This window comes from Pelodiscus sinensis, chromosome 3 (genome assembly GCF_049634645.1).
Source record: "Pelodiscus sinensis isolate JC-2024 chromosome 3, ASM4963464v1, whole genome shotgun sequence".
Taxonomy (NCBI): Eukaryota; Metazoa; Chordata; order Testudines; family Trionychidae; genus Pelodiscus; species Pelodiscus sinensis.
The window spans coordinates 141,100,985-141,120,498 of record NC_134713.1 but is presented as its reverse complement, the minus strand read 5'-3'; the positions used below and the strand labels follow the sequence as shown (position 1 = coordinate 141,120,498).

General features: G+C 51.3%; 1 protein-coding gene across 1 annotated transcript in view; it reads left to right on the top strand.

Annotated features, from left to right (window-relative positions):
- The window catches only part of MDGA1 (MAM domain containing glycosylphosphatidylinositol anchor 1), a 240,777-nt gene that overhangs the window by 119,464 nt on the left and 101,799 nt on the right, over positions 1 to 19,514 (top strand). Inside the window, exon 9 of the mRNA XM_006126531.3 lies at positions 1,600 to 1,893. Coding sequence (XP_006126593.2) covers positions 1,600 to 1,893 — 294 coding nt within the window. The remainder of the gene's footprint in view (positions 1 to 1,599; positions 1,894 to 19,514) is intronic.

Here is a 19,514-nt window from a genome sequence, read left to right as displayed (position 1 = left end):
GTAGTGTAGACATCCCTTGGAGACTGGGAGTGGAGTATTTGGAGCATGTGTCTGTAGACCATGTCTCCAATCCAGCCCATGTAAGGAGATTGGACTTGGTCTCTCACTTGTGGGCTACAGGCTCCAACTCCATTCAAGGAATTAAATGGCTAACAAGATTGAGATGAGGACCTAGAGTCTTACACATCCTACATGATCAGGTCTAGTCTGGTTTAGGCTGACAGTGATTGAAAGTGTTTAATTGGAGTTCACGGATGTATATTTAGGGCAGGGATGGGCAAAATACGGCCCAGGGACCAGATCCGGCCCGCCAAGCCACTGGATCTAGCCCGCGGACCACCCTGCCAGGACCCTCAAGCACGCAGCTGCCACGGTTTAAAGCGCAGCCCCTGTGTTTCTCTGCTCTGCAGGCAGGGGCAGGCTTTGTGTGATCTCCTGCCCCCAGCCCAATCCTCAGCTACTCCTGGCTAGAAACAACCAGCCAGTAGAAACCGATCCTAGCCAATCTCTCTGTTCCTATTGGCTGGAGACAACCAGCCAATGGGAATTGAAAGATTGGCCTGAGGGATGAGGGCAACGCAAGCCTCTCTTCCCCCTCCTGGAGCTGAGAGCCACATGGAGGGAACAGCCTGCAGTTTCAAGCGGTCAGGGGCTGCAGCAGGCAGGGAGCCCAGCCTGCCTTGGGGTACTGCAGGGCTGCTGGCCAGGAGACACTTAAGTTAAGTGCCTCTCAGCCAGAGCCTGCCTCTGACACACCTGCCCCTCTTCCACTGCATTCCCCTGCCCCAGATCACCTTCCAAATTCTCTGCACTCCCTTGCCCCAGGTCACAACTCCCTCCCAGACCCTGTACCCCCCCTACATCTTTCCCCCAAGGCCAGAATCCTCTCCTGCACCCAAACATCCTCCCAGATCCTGCACCCCATTCTCCTGCCCCAGGTCACCACCCAAACCCTCTGCAGTCTGCACCCCCTTTTCCCCTTCTCCCAGGACACAATTCCCTCCCAGACTTTGCACCCCCTCATAGAGCCCCTCCCCCTGGCCAGAATCCTCTCTTGTAGCCATACTCCCTCCCTGGCCCTACACCCTCATCCCCTGACCCTGGTCACAACCCCCTCCTTCACCCAAACTCTGTCTCAAACCTCACACCATCTCCTGCACCCCAGTCCCTTACCCCTTGCACCCTTTTGTACCCAACCTCCACACTAGACACCGCATCTCCTCCACAGAAAAGCGCGGCCCTTGACCACTTTCCAAAATCTCGTTGTGTGTCCTCCCAACAAAAATTATTGCCCACCCCTGGTGTAGGGTGTTGAGATGTTCTGGCCCTTTTTGTTGGTGTTGGCCATTCAGAAGCTATGAAGATGGAACACTCTCCTCCACGAAGAGGGGGAACTGCCCAGAGGTGACTCACATTGGCGGGGAAGCATGGGGAGCATGGGGAGCTTTGCTCTGGCGCTATCGGGGCCATTCTCGGTTGGAGGCCTGTAAGCATGGCATCCTTCCCCACAAATGCAGCCATCCTTCGAAGGTCTTCCTCGTGCTACGCCAGAGGGATGTTACCTTGACAAACAGGCTCTTTTTGTCATCTTCTCTCTAGTGCCTCCAACCATCAGTGTCCCCAAGGGCCAGTCCACCATCACCGTGCGGGAGGGCTCCAGGGCCGAGCTGCAGTGCGAGGTTCGAGGGAAGCCTAAGCCTCCCATCATCTGGTCCCGGGTAGACAAGGAGGCCCCCATGCCCTCTGGCGCCATGACAGTGGAGACATATGACGGGAAGCTGCGCCTGGAGAGCGTTAGTCGAGAAATGAGCGGGACCTATAAGTGTCAAACTGCCAGGTACAATGGCTTTAACATCAGACCCCGGGAAGCCCTGGTACAGCTCAACGTACAGTGTGAGTATAACAGCGTGATCCTGTAGCCCCTACCTTTGGGCCAGCATGCACTAGTGTCTTGCTAAAGTCTGGGTAGGGGTTGCTTAAGGTGCAGCTGTCAAAGTGAGTTGACATCTCTTAGTGGGATTGGGCGTGGTTCATCTTGTGGACTTCAAAGAGTTTGTTTAACTCATGCCTGCCTAAGAGAAGACGTGCCAGCCAATCGATAACATATTCCAGCCAGCTGTGGGGGCCTGTTAATCCACTGTTGTCGGGATCACCTCAGTTGTTGGCAGAGCAGTTGCCTGTATTTGTGTGTGTACCTATGTTACACACATGCATTACATTAAAAGGGTAGCAAGACAAGCACTCCGAAGCTAGGAAATGTCAGAATTAATGTCTGTTCAAGAATCAAAGTTGTCTTGTGCATCTGTGTTATGCTGCAGTCTTTAATTACAGGGTCACATATTATTTTTTCTATTGGACCCTTCTTCTCCACTGAGGATGGGCCTGCTCTGGGATGAATCAGGAAACTGTTGCAGATAAGAGCCCTACCTCCTTTTGGGCTGAAGTTGGAAGATGTGTAGTGAACGAGGCAGGGGACTGCAGGAAGAGAAAGGATGGTCTCATAGTTAACACAGTTGAATGTTGCCCCAGAGAGCCGGACTTTTTCACTGTCTGTGCCACAGAGTTCCCTTGTGTTGATAGTCAAGTCACTTAAGCCAGACTTTTCAGAGGTGGTCACCAACTGCTTGTGCCTCATTTTCCAAGTGCTTGACTTGACATCTTGGGGTATGTCTACACTATGCGCATATTTCAAAATAAGCTATTTTGGAATATTAACTCCCGAAATAACTATTTTGAGATAGCGGGTCCACTCTACATATGCCCATCGAAATAGCACAGAATTATGTAGAAGTAAAGCATCCGCGCTGATTGGAGCCTGAATTGCATTGAAAGCCCCCCGGAAGCTTTTCAGGACAGCAGTCACTTCCTGGAGCTACTGCCTGAGGCTGTCTGGCTCCTACTTAAGGGGCTATCCTCTACGGCCGTGTCTCTCACTCTTCACCTTTGCCTACCTCCTTGAGGGACGGCAAACCCTTCATACTGCGTGTTTTGATTGCCCTTGCCGACACCACAGCACTCCTGCCATGGAGCGGCCCTGCTGCAAAGCACTCACCAGCTCTTAGCCCTCATGCTGCACCTCCTGGTGCAGTTATTGCAGGCTGCCCATGTGGCACTGCAAGACCAGGAGCAGCAGCTCACTCTGGGGCATCTCCGCACCCCAATCCATGTGCTGCTCATGCAGCACAGCCCCTCCCACCCTCCCCTGCACACCGTGCAGCGCCGCTTCTGGTGCTGGGACACCAGTACCGACTCGTGGGATCAGATCGTCATGGAGCAGTGGGACGACCAGGTGTGGCTCCAGAACTTCCACATGCAGAAGGACCCCTTCATGGAGCTGTGCGAGTGGCTCGCCTCTGCCCTCAGGCAACGGGACACCAGCATGCGACCTGCTATCCCCCTCCAGAAGTGTGATGCCATCGCTATTTGGAAGCTCGCCACACCAGACAGCTACCACTCTGTCGGGAACCAGTTTGGCGTGGGGAGATTGACCATCAGGGCTGTGCTCATGCAGGTATCATCCTCTTTCTGTTGTCCCAGGAGTTTGGTGAAGCACTGGAATGGGGTTCCCTTGAGAAGGGGGGGATGGACTCCCACCTTCAGAAAGCCCTGCCAGGGATGGGGTAGGTGGGAATGCTCCTTCTGTGGGAAAGGGCTTGGGCTTAGGGAATTCCCAAGGGCTCTGGCAACCCTGTGATTCTCTGTTTGTATCCTCTCATAGGTGACAAGGGCCATCAACGCCACCCTACTGTGCAGGGTTATCATCCTGGGCGACACCGACCCCATCATCGCTGGCTTTGCTGCCACGGGCTTATTCAACTGCAGCCATTGATGACATCCATATTCCCATCCAGGCCCCTGACCACCGGGCCTCCAATTACATCAGCTGGATAGGGTACTTTTCTATGGTGCTGTAGGCCCTTGTGGACCACTGAGCCTGCTTCACGTACATTAACGTAGAATGATTGGGGAATGTGCATGATGCCGTGTCTTCAGGAACTCCAGCCTGTTCCAGAGGATGCACACCGGCACCTTTTTCTCCAACCACACCATCAGGATTGGGAATGAGGACGATGCAGCCTACCGCTTGCTCCCCTGGCTGATGAAGCCCTAGACGGGATACCTGGATCCCACCAAGGAGAGGTTCAACCCAGGCTCAGAAGTGCCCTCAGTGGTGGGCACCTTCGGCCATTTGAAAGGGAGATTCTGACGTCTCCTCACCTGCCTGGATCTCAGCGAGCGGGACATACCCCAGGTGGTGGCAGCCTGCTGTGTCCTGCACAACCTGTGCAAGAACAAGGGGGAGACGTTCCTGACAGGGAGGGGGGCAGAGGCTGAGCAGCTCACCCAGGCCTTTGAGCAGCAGCGCACCACTGCCATCCGGCAAGTCCATCAGAGAGAGGGCTGTGCTCATCTGGGAGGCTCTGAGGGAGCATTTCAGACAAGGCCAGCTGTGACACTCTCCCCTGGGCCTCCCCACAAGGGGCCTCTACATTGCCCCTCTGTGTCTTTCCTCCTCCACTCCTCCCTTCCCACCTTCTGCCCCTCCCCCCACTGCCCGCAGATACAATACACCAGACTTTTGGGTCTGAAACAAGAAACTGTCTGTTTTTTTAATTTGGGGGTAAATATAACTGGAGAGGGACTGGGGAAAGAACCTGGGAGGAAAAGGAAGGGAAAGAACAGGGGAGGAGAGGCTTGGGAATGGGGCTGGGATTCGCACCTCCCTCGGGTGGTCCCACTGCCACATGTGCAGGGCCCAGGGCTAGGAGGAGAAGCTGGCGGGGTAGGGAAAGGGGCAGGAGTGGGATGTGGAGGGGCAGCTGCTGGACCTCTCAATAGCAGCAAGCTGGCGGTTGACAGCACCAATGTCTGCCACACACATACTGCAGTGCTGCAGGGACAGCTCCTGCCAGATGGTGCGGCGCCACCTCAACACACCTCTGCTTCTGCCACTCAAGACACCACTGCAGGGCACGCAGGCAGGCAATGTGTTCCTGTTCCAGGTCCTTGCGGGGTCTGTGGCAGCGGCTCTCGCGGGATCCGGAGGATGGTGCGGGAGGTGGTGGATGCACCTCACTTGTAGTTGGGCCAGCTGTGAAGTAAAGTGACAAGGGAAGTCATCCCAGGAGACACTGCGTGAAGCCCAGCCCTCATCTCTGAGGTCTCAGTTCAGATGATGGCAATGTGCTTCAAGCACGGCCATCTGTGGCCTAGACAATGGGCACAGTCCTGTAGGGTCACAGATGTCCTGGGGAGCGTCGCTACCCTCACGCTCCAGGGACAAGCAGGCTTGGAAATGTGCAGGCCAGACCAGGAGCCTTCAGGCAAGAGGGGGGCAATGGGGCATTTTGCCTTCCCTCCAGGCCGTGCACATGCTGGGTCTGGCAGTGGCATTGTCCCCAGGGAGAGGACGTCTAGGCACCTCTTGCTGAGACGGGTGTGTTGAGGGGCAGGTCCCCTCGACGGTCCGGAAGTTCCCAAAGTTTGTGTCTGTGCTCCCTTTTCGCAGGGAACGTCTCGTAGGCTGAGTTCCTAGCAAATGACCCTTTATCAGAGTATATACGGCCCAGAGGCCTGGTTCAAAGCACAGTTCCCTCTATCCGGATATATACGGCCTGGAGGCTTAGTCATACACACAATTCCCCCTGGCAGGGTATATTTGGCTCAGAGGCCTAGTCCAAAGTATTCCGCTGCCTGCTCAGCAGGGGTGCCTGCCGAAACACACCGAGCTCCTGGAGGACAAGCCTCTGCCCTGGGCTGCTTCCTACCATTCCCGGTGTGCTGCTCAGCTCTCGGGGTGTTGCTCAGCAGGTTTACAGGGTTCTTGTGCAAAAGGGGTTTTTTGGGGCAAAAAATGGCCCATCTACACTACATTTTTTTGCACAAAATCCTCTTCCGCAAAAAGGATCGGAAGAGGATATACAAATGAAAGCACGACATGTGCTAATGAGCACTCCATTTGCATTTCCTCTTCCGCAAGAGGGAAGCAGTGTAGACATAGTCTAGGTGACAAGGAGATACAGAATCTCCGCAACAGATCAGAAAGGTCTTCTCCTGCCCTGGGTAGGGGCTTGGGAGCTGGCTGCTGGCTTGCTCACAGCCCTGGGGAGTTCAGTGGGGACACTGGGGGTCAGCCATTGCTGCACAAACTGCTTCTACAGTGTGGCACAGGGCTGTCAGGGCCTTCGTTTTGCCACCAGAAGTTTCCCCTGTGGTTGTGGCTTTTAAAGGCTGCAGGGGAAGGGAAACTATAGTGTTTTGAGGGGTGTGGACAGAGAGGCCACCCGGGCAGCTGTGAGAAGCCCTGGAGGCCAATTATTTCGAAATAAGCACAGCTGAGCTATCCACACCCACCCTCTTTCGAAATAGCTATTTTGAAATAGGTGGTGTTCTTCATGAAATGAGAGGTTATTATTCCGGGAATAAGAAGCCTGTTATTTCCAAATAATTTTGAAATAATGGGGTTGCTGTGTGGACCCTCATTTTATTTCAAAATAACGTGAGTTGTTTCAAAATAGTGCTGTAGTATAGACCTGCCCTTGTGGTCTGGTTTGCAGAAGTGCTGAGTATGCACAGCTGCAAATGAACTCTACGGGAACTGTGATTTGAACATAATGGCAAGAACTCTTAAAAATCAGGTCCTACGTGTCTGAAATTGAGCACCCCAGAATTAGTGCACACTTTTGCCCTCAATCTCTGACTCCTTTCCATGTTTCTAAAATAGAGATAGTGCCATCTCCTTGCCTCACAGAGGTGCTGGGAAAATAAATTCATTAATATCCATGACGCACTTGGTAACTACAGGGATGAGCCAGATAGGAAAAAAAACAAGGAGGAAATTTGTCTTCAGAGCAGAGTTTGAATAGTGTGCAGACAGTAAATGAGATCAGGGACCACACATTGAACCATGAGGAGAAAACAAAACATTGACTAGTGAGCGCTGTCCATTCTGCACGGAATGAGTCGGGAGTCCTGTGGAAAAAAAATAGTACGTGGTCATGTAATTAAAGACTATTTCAGAGCCCATGAGAACAAGAAGGTCAAATTAAGATTGTACACGCAGCCATAATTCTGGCATTTTCAGATTTTGAATTCTTGGTTTTGTATTTTTAATACTGTTCCTAGAACATAGGGCTTGTTGGGAGGTTTTCTGGGGGTGCGGGGAGGATGTAATTCCCTGACTTTTAAAAAATCAACCCTAAAAGCAATGGATTTCCATTGTGTGGCATCCTGCTGACATCTACATGGGTTTTCTGCAGGGTTTAACTTTTACATCCACCATACAGACCTTTGCCGTGTGAGCTAATGGTGTGACTGGTGGCAGTAGTAGGTTGTCTGTGGACCAGCATTACAGTGGGATGGGACACATTGCAAGAGGGTTTCACAGATCTTTGCAGGCAAAAGAGGAATGGTGAGATTCTGGAATCTTGGCTTCCTTCTTCTAGGCTGTGGAATGGAGTGTTCTCTAGTAAATCCAGACTCTTCTTCCCCGTTCCCTCCAAACATGGTCTCCTTCTGCTCTATCCCATTCAACTTATTTCTGTATCAGGCCTGTCTCTTCCACCTCTAGTGCCTTGTCTGAGCCAGTTCCAGTCTCTGCCCCTCATCCTCGTCTCTTTGCCCAGCCGGTCCCTGGTCTCCTCACAGATCTTAGAACCTTCTCAAAGCTGTATGCCTCGCCCTTTGTTTCTTCTTTCTCACAGCCCTCCTGATTCTCAGTCCCATTCTCCTTGTCTTACCAGCCCCTTCCTGGTTCCTCAGTCAGTATCCCTTTCCCCCATCCTATTGGCTCCCACTCCCCCTGCCCAACTAGTCCTTATCTCCCACATCTTATCTCCCTGTTTCCCTTCTTCCCCCTCCCTCCCAACATCCAGTCCCAAATTCCTTTCCCCACACTGTTGTCTTGTCCTAATGTCTTACCCTGTCCTCCCAGATCCAGCTCGTTTTCTCCTCCACGCTGCTTGGGCTTAGCAGCAAGAAGTCCTGTGGCACCTTATTAGACTAAAGGTATGTCTACACTAGCCCCCTAGTTCGATCTAGGGAGGCTAATGAGGGCAACTGAAATTGCAAATGAAGCACGGGATTTAAATATCCCGCGCTTCATTAGCATGTTCCCAACCGGTCGCCATTTTAGAAATTGACTAGCCCGAGGTAACTGCCCGCATCTACACGCGGCAGTGAAATGAGATTCCAAATTAAAGCCCTAAATCGAATCAGCTGGTAAACCTCATTGCAGGAAGAATACCAGCTAATTCGATTTAGGGCTTTAATTCAGAATCCCGTTTCACAGCCGCCTGTAGACGCGGGCAGTTACTTCGGGCTAGTCAATTTCTAAAAATGGCGACCGGCCAGGAACATGCTAATGAAGCCCGGGATATTTAAATCCCGTGCTTCATTTGCAATTTCATTAGCCTCCCTAGATCGAACTAGGGGGCTAGTGTAGACATACTCTAACAGATTTATTGGAGCATAAACCGCCACAGGACTTCTCGTTGCTTCTGCAGATGCAGACTAACACTGCTACCCCTCTGATACTTGGGCTTAGCAGGCAGATCACTGAGAGCAGATAAAATACAGGCTCCCTGCTCTCTTCATTCAAGTGCCTGGTCCTGGTATGGCCCAGGGCTGTAACTACAGGAAAACCCTGCACAGCCCTGCAGTGAACATGCACAGTGCAAATGGAATCTTCAGGGAATTTTCCTGCCAAAATGCAGTCTTTTCTGAGCATGTGCAAACTGTGCTCGATTCCCCTCCCGCCCCCTTCCCAAAGGCTTGTGTCTTGGACAGATCTGGGCAGATTTTCATGGGACAGCGGAAGGCACATCTTTGACATAAAAGCTCTCCTTTGCTAAATTTGAAGTCTGTGTTCCAAAACATAGGGGATTCTAAATCCTCACAAAGGTTGCCAGTAATCAGCATGGATAAAACAATATATAATTCTTCCTTGAGGAGTGTCCCTGTGGGTGCTCCACTATAGGTATCTTGACAGCCGAGCGCTTGGAACCAGAACTTTTCAGCAGCAGTATCCCCCATCCAGTGGCGGCACGCACATGCGGCACCACCCATGCCATAGTAAATGTGCCAGCTCATGCACACCCTCAACCAACCATCGGTTCCTTCTCAACCGCCCCCGGTTTGGTCAGAAAACAGCAGTGTTCTGGGCACTATTCAAAATGTACTAAGAGTTATTATTAGATAGTATTGTTAGATAGTTATCACCTTTTGCCCCGCCTGAGTATTTAATTTTAGTAGTTAAAAAAAATTCTTTTTGCTTCAATAGATACAGTAGGTTGTTCAAACATGCCAGGTTCACCGGCATTTAAATGGTGCCTGACGTGCCGCATGTCCATACCTGTTTTGGACAGACATGCCCAATGCATCCTATGCCTAGGCCAAGAGCATTTGCCCAAGAGCTGTCGCCATTGCTAAAAGCTCTTGGCCAGCTTTCTGAAGGCAAGGGGGCTGCAGTTAAAACTACTCACTATGGAAAAAACAGAGAGACCAGCCTTCTAATCGGCACCTGATGTCTCCCCGGTGAGCACCTTACCAACGGCGGCTTCTGACCAAGGCCCCTCAGTTCCAAGAGACATCCTGGCCAAAAAGACCACCAAAACAAAGCCCTCTTCACCCTCAGCAGAGAGGGCACCAAAGTAAGCCTCTTTCACCTAAGGGAAAGGCTACTGGGGATGCCCAGGCACCGGGGAAGTCCGGCATGGACAAACCCTGAGGGGCGATATCTGTGAAAGATACACATGTCCAAAGGTACCGGCATCCAAGCTGAAGAAAACTGCCACTGCACCGTTGGTACCAGCACTGACGGTACTGCTGAAGCTGGCTCCAAAGAAAACGCATGGTGCCAGGGATAAGAGGTGCTCTGAACCGTTGGTACGCACACCACTGAAACCTGTACTGATGAAAGCCATAGAGATCTCCCCAGTACCATCTACATCCAGGATACAGGCAGACTCCATAGTGCAGCCACAATGTGCAGTACCGGCCTTTGCTGCACCGAACCTGCTGACCATGCAATAGGAGCTGACAGTAGTGTCGGTTCCTGGCACGCCTCTATTCATAGCTCCGGCCAGGCCTGGACAACCATGGTTTCCTTGCCTGTCCCAGTTGGCAGCAGCACCGTCCCTTCCTCTGCCACAGTGGCCGGACATACTATCCCAGGATCGGGGCTGAGTTGTTCATCTGCACATTCAAAAGCTTCATCTCAGCACCTAGCTTCCATAAGACACATGGGTGGGAGGGGAGTGCACAATATAATTACGAACTGTCGCAGGCAGACAACAAGGAAAATATACTCCCAAAAGTGGAAGCATTTCTCCAAGTGGGCAGATCCAAGATCCCTACACCCACAATCAGCACATCTAAAGGTAATATTAGATACCGCCTCGCTTTAAAGAAGCAGAACATTTCTAATTCATCCATAAAGGTGTATTTAGCAGTGATATCGAGCAAGCACGAGATAGGATACGGGCACACTGTATTCTCACACCCTATAACCAAAACGTTCCTACAAGGACTGAACAACGTATTTCCTCCTATAAAGACATCAATGTCCCCTTGGGACTTTAACCCCATTCTTAACTCCTTGACCCATGCACCATTTGAGCCCATGGCAACATGATCCCTCTCAATAAAAGTGGCCTTCCTCCTAGCAATCACAACAGCAAGGAGAGCAGGCAAGCTAGCCATACTCATGGCACATTCGCTATTCACCATCTTCTATAAGGATTAAGTAGTTTTAAAACCACACCCCAAGTTTCTCCCAAAAATAATATCTCAATTTTGCCTTAACGAACTTTTATACTTACCCGTTTTCCATCAAAAGCCACACTGAGACGCCAATGCAGCACGACTCCACTCCCTCGACGTCGGGCGGGCACTCGCCTTTTACCTAGACAGAACCAGACCTTTTAGACAAACTCAGAGACTTTTTATTTCTATAGCAGACCATTCCAAGGGTCAAGCCATATCAAAACAGGGACTTTCACAATTGATAATAAATTGCATTAAAGAATCCTGCCACTTTAACAAAGTGCCGTTACTGACTCAAATCAGGGTATACTCCATCAGAGCCATGTCAGCCACTACAGCCTTCCTTCATAATGTGCCCATTGCACATTATGGAGAGGTGAGGGGGCATTTACTACAAAACTCCAGCTGCTAGGCCGTACTATCCCAGGTAGAGGGGCACAAGTGTATAACCACAGTTTACATTGTATGACACATGAGCATTGTAGTTCAGCAAAGCATTAGGCCACCATCCTTGCCCCCTATTTGATGGGAACCGCCCAGATGGCCTTCTGGAATTTAGACCCCAGAGAAGCACTGGAACCCCCCAAGCTGAAGGTGGCCATACTAGAGCAAGTCAGGGTGTGCCTGGAGACATACCGCCAATGGTTACGCCAGGAAAGGTTCTCACCGGGGGACAGGCTCCGGGCTGTCACATAGCAGATCCAAGATTTGTGCTGGTGATAGTTGGGGCTTAAGCAGCTGACCGAGGCTCAAGTGGCAGAGACTGTGGCCCTGGAGCAGTTTCTGCAGGTCTTGCCAAAAGGCAGCAAATAATGGATGCAACAAAACCGCCTGAAGACACTTGCCACAGCTGTCTCCTTATTGGAGGACTACATGGCAGCAGAGGAGTCAGAAAAGTTGGATCCGCAACCAAGTAAGTGGCAGGTCAGGGAACCTCAGGGGTAAATGGAGACAACCTGGTCAAAAGAACCCATTAGAGATACACCTGTTCAAGGAGGACTAGACCCATTAATAGATGGGGAAGCTTTCCCAGAGGAGATGCCTCCTAGGAGGCACAGCAGAGGCAGCAGTGACCAATGCATCCAAGAGGGACACTTCAGGAGGGAGAGTCCCCTTGTAGATTGCACTTATGGGCAGGTGATGGTAGCGGAGTGGAGGGCCTGGAAGAGGTACAAGCTAAGGTGCCTGTCCAAGTGAATGTAATGCCCACCACTGCCCTGGTGGATTCTGGTTGCAGCCATACCATTGTACAAGCAGGCGTGGTGCCTCTTCCCGACCAGTAGTGTGTCGCAGTACAGCTTCATTGCCTCCATGGTGATGTGAGGTGCTACCCAATGACCGGCTGGAAGCTGGACAGTGGGAAGGATGGTATCAAGTTGTGGTGGCTCCAAAATTGCCCTACCCAGTGGTCTTAGGGCAGAATTGGTCAGGTTTCATGGAGCTGTCGCAAAACGGAAGCACACGATCTGTGAGCAACCCCGGGGTATGACTCACTACAAGCTTCGATAGGCGGACCACAGGCCAATGACCCCGGCGAAGGACCCTCGAGGGCCCGGAGTCCCCTAGACCTCCACCCAACACGACTAGGGCCCATTCAGAACCAGACCGATGGACTGGAACTGGATGGGGATTTCCTTGAAGAGCAGAGGAGCAATCCAATGCTTAGCCAAGCATGGAATCAAGCAATGTGCCCTTCCCCCGCAGGCGAGCAGCAGATGTCAGCCACAAGGACCCTGGTTCGAGGTATGCCATGATCTTCTTTACCGAATGGCCCCAGATTCCCATACTCAAGTCGACATTTGCCAGCTGCTGGTCCCGCGATGATTCCGACGGGGATTGCTGCATTTGTTCCACGCAATACCCTGGACAAGATACCTGGGAAGAGAGAAGATGCTACAGAGGGTAGCCCCATGATTCTCCTGGCTGGAATCCACCAAGAAGTTCACAACTACTGTGCATCATGCCCAGAGTGCCAGAGGACCAGCACCACGAGTGTTCCCTGAGCCCTGCTAGTGCCCTAAACAGTAGTGGGGACCCTATTTGAGCAGATAGGGCTGGACCTGGTGGGCTCACTAGAAAGGAGTGGTACAGGACATAAGTATATCTTAGTAGTGGTGAATTATGCCATATGGTATCCCGAGGCAATCCCCCTGCAAATGGCCATGGCCTCCACCATTGCTGAGGCGCTCCTGAAAATATTCTCAAGGGTGGGACTGCCTAGAGAAATACTTACAGACCAAGGGACAGACGTGACCTCAAAACTCATGGTAGAGTGTTACACAGTCACCCCCCTACTCGAGGTTGACCCTCCCCCTTTTGCCATTTTCCATGTCTGTAAGTCCCTTGTCCACCAGTAAGTAGCTTGGGAAGTTCTTGTGACCGCTGGAAGGGAAGGGGGACCTGAATCCCCCCTCTCTCCAAGTCCCAGCCCAGGACCCTAAGAACAGGCATAACAGACGCCTCGTTCAGCCGAGTGGGGCTAATGCCACAACTCACCGGCCCTCGGGTCCTCCTAGGTCCCGTCCTGGGCTCCTGCCTTCCCCCAAGTTGTCCTCCGTCCGGGTCCCGTTTTCCCCAAGTCCTGTGGCTGCTCCAGTGCTCGGCCTGAGCTGGTCTGCGCCACCAGTCCCCAGTGCCCAGCCGACCTCTGTCCGCCCTCCTCCCTCTCAGGGCAGGAGCCCTTCCCTTTCAAAGCTGGCGCCCGTTTCCCAGGACGCTGGCGCATGCACTTTACAGCCCCCTCCCCTCCCCCCGGCGCGCCGACCTAGTGGACTCCTGCGCCTGCGCAGGCGGCCGCCGTCGGGCAGGCTTTGCAGAGCCGCTTCCGTGCTGTGGCACTGGGGCTGCACTCCACTTGGGTGCGGGGCACGGGGCTTAACCCTTCAGCCCCTGCCGCCCTGTCACACAGAGTTATGCTGTTTATTGAACATCCACACTCTCAGAACTTCGGTCTATCACCCACAAACGGATGGGTTGGTGGAGTGATTCAACAAGACGCTGAAGTCCTTGCTACATAAGTATGTGGAAGATGGCACTGGACTAAGATGCTGCCTGCCCTGATGTTTGCGGTGAGGGAAGTCCCTCAGGCTTCCACATGTTTCTCACCCTTCAAACTACTCTAGGGGTGATAACCCCAGGGGATTCCGGACCTCGTGCAGGAGACCTAGGAGGAACAAGAGACTCACACTCAAGGGTCAAGCGAGTCTCCTCAAGCGATTCCATATTGAACACCTCTTGGGCCTATAGCAACAAGTGAGGTATCGGTGGAGCGAATGTTAATGTGCACTGTCCCTGGTGTGACTGAAGAGCCGCAGTGCATTGCACAGTCACTCAGAAAACACCAGCCCTACCTCCACCATCGCCATAGAGAAGGAGTTAAACCTACTCTGATAACCTGGGCGAAGCTGACCACATACAGATATTTGGTTTCTTGCTGTCTGCATCTCCCTTCAGCTCCATCTTACGACAGGCAATACTGACATTTGTTTGGAGTCTGATTTAACCCACATTCCATTGGAATCCGTGGATGGTCCTAGAAATTACCCTCTTCACCCATCTCATCCCCTTCCTATCAGGGCTGCAGCCTTGGTAGAGAGATCAAACACTGAGTGGGTCACAGGGACTGAACTGCCCATTCCCACCTTGAGGTTGGTTCCTCCAAGGCAGTACAGCATGGCAGAATTTGCAGGGCCGCTGCCTGCCTGTCCATGTTGTGCCTAAGCAGTGGGCTTCAGTCTCCGGGGCTGTCCATCTGACTCCTTTTACCTGCATAAATTCACTGAAAACAAACCTCAGCAACTGGAAAATGGAGTAAGATCTAGAGTCACTCCTGCCCACTTGGCTAAACAAACAACCTATCTGTTTATCCATCTCCCTTTTTGTGGCAAGAGCTGGGTGCCCCAGCAGGGGCTTGCTCTGGTTAATTGAAATGCTGTTCTCCAGTGCGGGCAACTCATTAGTTTTGTGGCTTGCTCTGGAATTCTAATCTTGTCGGAAATGGGAATCGTGTGGCTTCTGAAGCCTCTGTGATGAGCGTGCTTCTCCCTGCCCCCCACCCCTTTCCCTCCACCCAGCCTGCTCCTTCTATCTGAGAATCCACTCAGGTGGGGGGGGGGGGGTTTGTGTGAGCTCCTTTTGAACCGGCTTACCCTGGGGAGAGTGAATTTTGGGTGATAATGTGGTTGTTTTGCTGATTTGTACCAAAGCTAAAGTTGCAAAATCAATACAGCAGATCTGATTAGATGTCAGAACCTGTTTCTCTGTTCCTTCTTTCTTCTTTTTTTTACCCATATAGTTCTGTATTGTGATAAACAGCCCAGAAATGAGCTTTGCTAACAGTGTTGCAATATGGGAGAGAGAGAGAGAGAGAGAAAGAGAGAGAGAGAGAGAGAGGGGAACAAACCAATCAGCTGCCAGAAAAGTAATGTTTTGATTCCTTTTATTATTTATATACTTTGAAAGTGGGAAAAGTGGCTCTCCTTTCATGTTACATGCTGGAATTGGCTAGGGGCAGATCTGTGACAGGCCACCCAGTCTGTTCCCTGGATGCTGCAGCTCTAGAGGAATAATAGACTTACAAGAGTGCTTTCCAGCTTTCATCTCTAATGCTGGGAAGAGGAAATATGGCATAGTAGTGAGAGCAAGGGGCTAGGAGAGTCAGGTCTCCCAGGGTTCAGGTGTGACTAAGTCATTCCCTAGCTCTTTGAAAAGGAGATAAAAGTGTCCAATCTCACTAGAGGACTATACAGCACTTTAAAGACTAACAAGATGGTTAGTCTTTAAAGTGCGGCATAGTCCTCTCTTTTGTTTCAGCAAGATCAGACTAACACGACTACATCTCTATTACCAATCTCAGTAGGTGAGAGTTAATGCTGCAAAGCACTTTAAGATTCTTAAATAAAAAGGAGCTATAAAAGGACCAAGTATTATAATAAATCTAAAACTGTTTACCAGGCTTGTTTCAAAGCTAGGTAGTCACTTTCAGAAGAAGCACAGTTAAACATAGCATATGTCATGGATGCATATTAAAACTAGGAATAGGCAACCAGCTTCAGATAGAGATAGAGTTGAACTGCAGATTATAGGCCTGCATTAATACCTCTGCAAATCCAAAGTGTAGTTTGGGACATCTCAAAGAGTAGTAGTAAATAGCATCTGGTCTCAACCATGCATCCCAAAGCCAGCAATAACCAAGTAACTAATGGTGAAAAGTCTTTGATTCTAAGTATCCTAAAATCAGGACAAAGAATCTTTATGGGTACCAAAAATGAAAGATGTTGATTTAAGGTCTAACCCTTTGGAATGATTGTTTTCTCACAATGACGTGACATTTTTTTCAGATACTTGCATTGTGATGTTTCTTCAAGACGTAACAAAGCAAACCATATGATGTTATATCCTGGGTGTAATATCCTGTTGGGATATTATGTCAGCTCAAAAGATTTTCTGGTTCTGAAAGCCATTCCTGATTTCTAAGATATAGGACAGCTCTGTCACAATTGGAATCCCCCATTATAATTTCCACTCACGGGCCACACCACACCTGAGCATCGGTTCTAGAATGTGTCCTGCTAATATACTAGATCAGATCAGTTGTCCATCTAATTCAACTGACTCTGGTAGTGTCCTACGCTTGGCACTCTAGAGCAAGATATTGTGCCCTATGTAAGGGTATGTCTACACTACCCTGCTAGTTCGAACTAGCGGGGTAATGTAGGCATACCGCACTTGCAAATGAAGCCCGGGATTTGAATTTCCCGGGCTTCATTTGCATAAACTGGGCACCGCCATTTTTAAATCCCGGCTAGTTCGAACCCCGTGCCGCGCGGCTACACGCGGCACAAACTAGGTAGTTCGGACTAGGCTTCCTAGTCCGAACTACTGTTACTCCTCATTCCACGAGGAGTAACAGTAGTTCGGACTAGGAAGCCTAGTCCAAACTACCTAGTTCGTGCCGCGTGTAGCCGCGCGGCACGGGGTTCGAATGAGCAGGGATTTAAAAATGGCGGCGCCCAGTTTATGCAAATGAAGCCTGGGAAATTCAAATCCCGGGCTTCATTTGCAAGTGCTGTATGCCTATATTACCCCGCTAGTTCGAACTAGGAGGGTAGTGTAGATATACCCTAAGAGGCTTCGTCATCATGCTGGCACCTCCTGCTGGCAAGGATTAGCTTGGTAGGTCAGTATGCCAACACCTGGAAGTGCCTCACCCACCATCACTTCTGCTCCTGGACCCTCATCTCTCTGTCGTTTTCTTCATGACGCTGCCATCTAGCAGTCTCTCAATCTCTGCTTCCCCCTTCCAGGGACAAGTGTTGCAGTCCAACTGTCTCACCACTTCCTCTGAGGTGAGTGCAGCCAATTTCTGGCCACTTCTTTGTGGTCTGAGCACCATCTTCAGCAATGCAGTTAGCCAGGATCTCTCTCTAGCCCCCCAGTCCCGTCTTCTCAGCACTGCTCTCTGTAGCATGTTAACCTCCTTCTGCCTGCAAGACACCCAGTTCTCTCTCCTTGAGCTCCAGGGGGTAATTAACCCTGCTCTGCCTCGCAGCTCTTCTTATTGGGTCTGCTGGGCTACAACTGGCTGTTTCTCGTAGCTCTTCTACTATTGGGAACTTCTGCTAAAAAAACCCTCAGAGCTGTAGTTCAAATTCAGGCAAGTAGTCCTCTCAGCTGTCACAGCATTCATTCCTGAAGGGAATTCAAGAAATACTCCTTTTTCAGTTGTTTCTGCTAGACAGACTAACACAGCTACATCTCTGTTACTATCCTTTTTCAGTTGTGCATCACAGCGCAGACCTTAGGAACATGGACAATCTCAGGGCAGGGCAGTCATGTCTCTTGTATCAAGACCTGGCTATTGGGTCACCACGTTTTTGCATATTGGTCATACAGTCTTCGCCTTTCTTTTGTCAGAATTTTTCTCCATAATTGAGTGCCCAGGGGAAGACGGAATAATTATTTATATGTAATCTACCTAGTTTTGGATGTCCATATTTAAAGGATAATCATGCTTCCCACCCTTGAGGAGAATCCTATAATGAGAATCTCGTTATAATGGATTTGTAGAGCTTAGTATGAAGGAGAACAAAAACATTATCCATGCTTACCTTTGAATTTCTTTTCTTTGAATAATAAGATCCACAGATCTGGCCTATCTGGAAGACAGATGAATCATTGAGAATAGAGATAGAAAGTAACATCCAAGGGTTTAGATTTGTTTATTGGACAGAATTGACTATGCCCTGCAGCAGGAGAAATTGTTTTCCCTCAACCTATGTTAAATCCAATCTGTAGCTTAAAGTAGATTTGAATTAGCCTGACTGGAGAAGTTATCTTAACTAGAAAGGAAGAAAGGTATTTACCTGTTGCCTGCACCTAAGAGGAGGGATTACCTAGGAGTTAGGATATTGGTTTAGGATTTGGGGAAACCCTACTCCGTCATACACTTAATGTGACCTTTAGCCAGTCACTTAGCTTCTCTAAGCCTCAGTTACTAAATCACACTGCCTGACCTCACTACTGGTGTTGTGAGGATGCATATATTAAAGATTTTGAAGCACTCAGCTACTACCAATGGGGCTAAATAAGTGCCTCAGGGTACGTCTACACTACAGCGCTAGTTCGAACTAACTTAGTTCGAATTAGTTAATTCGAACTAAGCTAGTTCGAACTAGCGCATCTAGAACTAAAAACTAGTTCGAACTAGCGTTTTGCTAGTTCGAACTAGCGCGTCCACACTGATTGGACGCAGGGGGGCATTTAAGGGCAGCTGAAACCGGTTCTGGCAGGGCATCAGGTCAGCAGTTGCTTTGTGTGGCTGCTGTCTGAGGCTATCTGAGGCTCGTGCTTAAAGGGACCCCCCTGGACAGCCGGTTCTCAGCTTTTCCTGCTTGCTTGCCAACCTCGCCGAGGGACAGCAAAGCGTCGGTCTCTGTGCCCGTCTGTGTCGGTGCTTCCCTTCGGGGGGGACCGCCGCAGGTGGCAACATGGAGCCACGGCTCGCCCTGCACCTTCTGGTGCACGTTCTGGACTTGCTGCTGCAAGCCTGCCAGCAATGGCTCGAGGCTGCCTGGCACCACCTGGGGAACGTCAGCCCCCTGCCTCTCCGCCTGGCCGCCCTGGGGGCCGTGGAGGAGCCGCGGCGGCGCCCCGGCACCGGCGTGCCCCGCCGCATCTGGCGTCTGGACACCAGCAGCGACTGGTGGGACCGCATCGTCCTGGAGCGCTGGGACGACCGACAGTGGACCCAGAACTTTAGGATGAGGAGGGACACCTTCCTGGAGCTCTGCGAGTGGCTCGCCCCTGCCCTGCAAAGAAGGGACACTCGCATGAGGCCCGCCATCCCCCTCCAGAAGCGGGTGGCCATCGCCCTCTGGAAGCTCTCCACGCCGGACAGCTACCGATCCGTCGGGAACCAGTTCGGCGTGGGGAGATCCACTGTCGGAGCAGTGCTCATGCAGGTACGGCGCTCGTCGGCCACCGAGCCGGGGGGGAGGGGGGCTGCGAGGAGGGGATGGGCCGCCCCAGGGACAAAGGGGGGGGCGGGAGGAGGCGAAAGCGCCCCGCACCGGAGGGGTCGGGCTGTCCCGGCCGTACTACACGCCGCCAGGGGGGTTGCTTCCGGGAGTGGGGCGCGGGGCACTGCCAGGGCACGCACGCTCCCAGCCACCCGGGCGCCCCACTGATTGACGCTTTGCTGTGTCTCTCTCCGCAGGTGGTCAAGGCCATCAATCGGGTGCTGCTCCGCA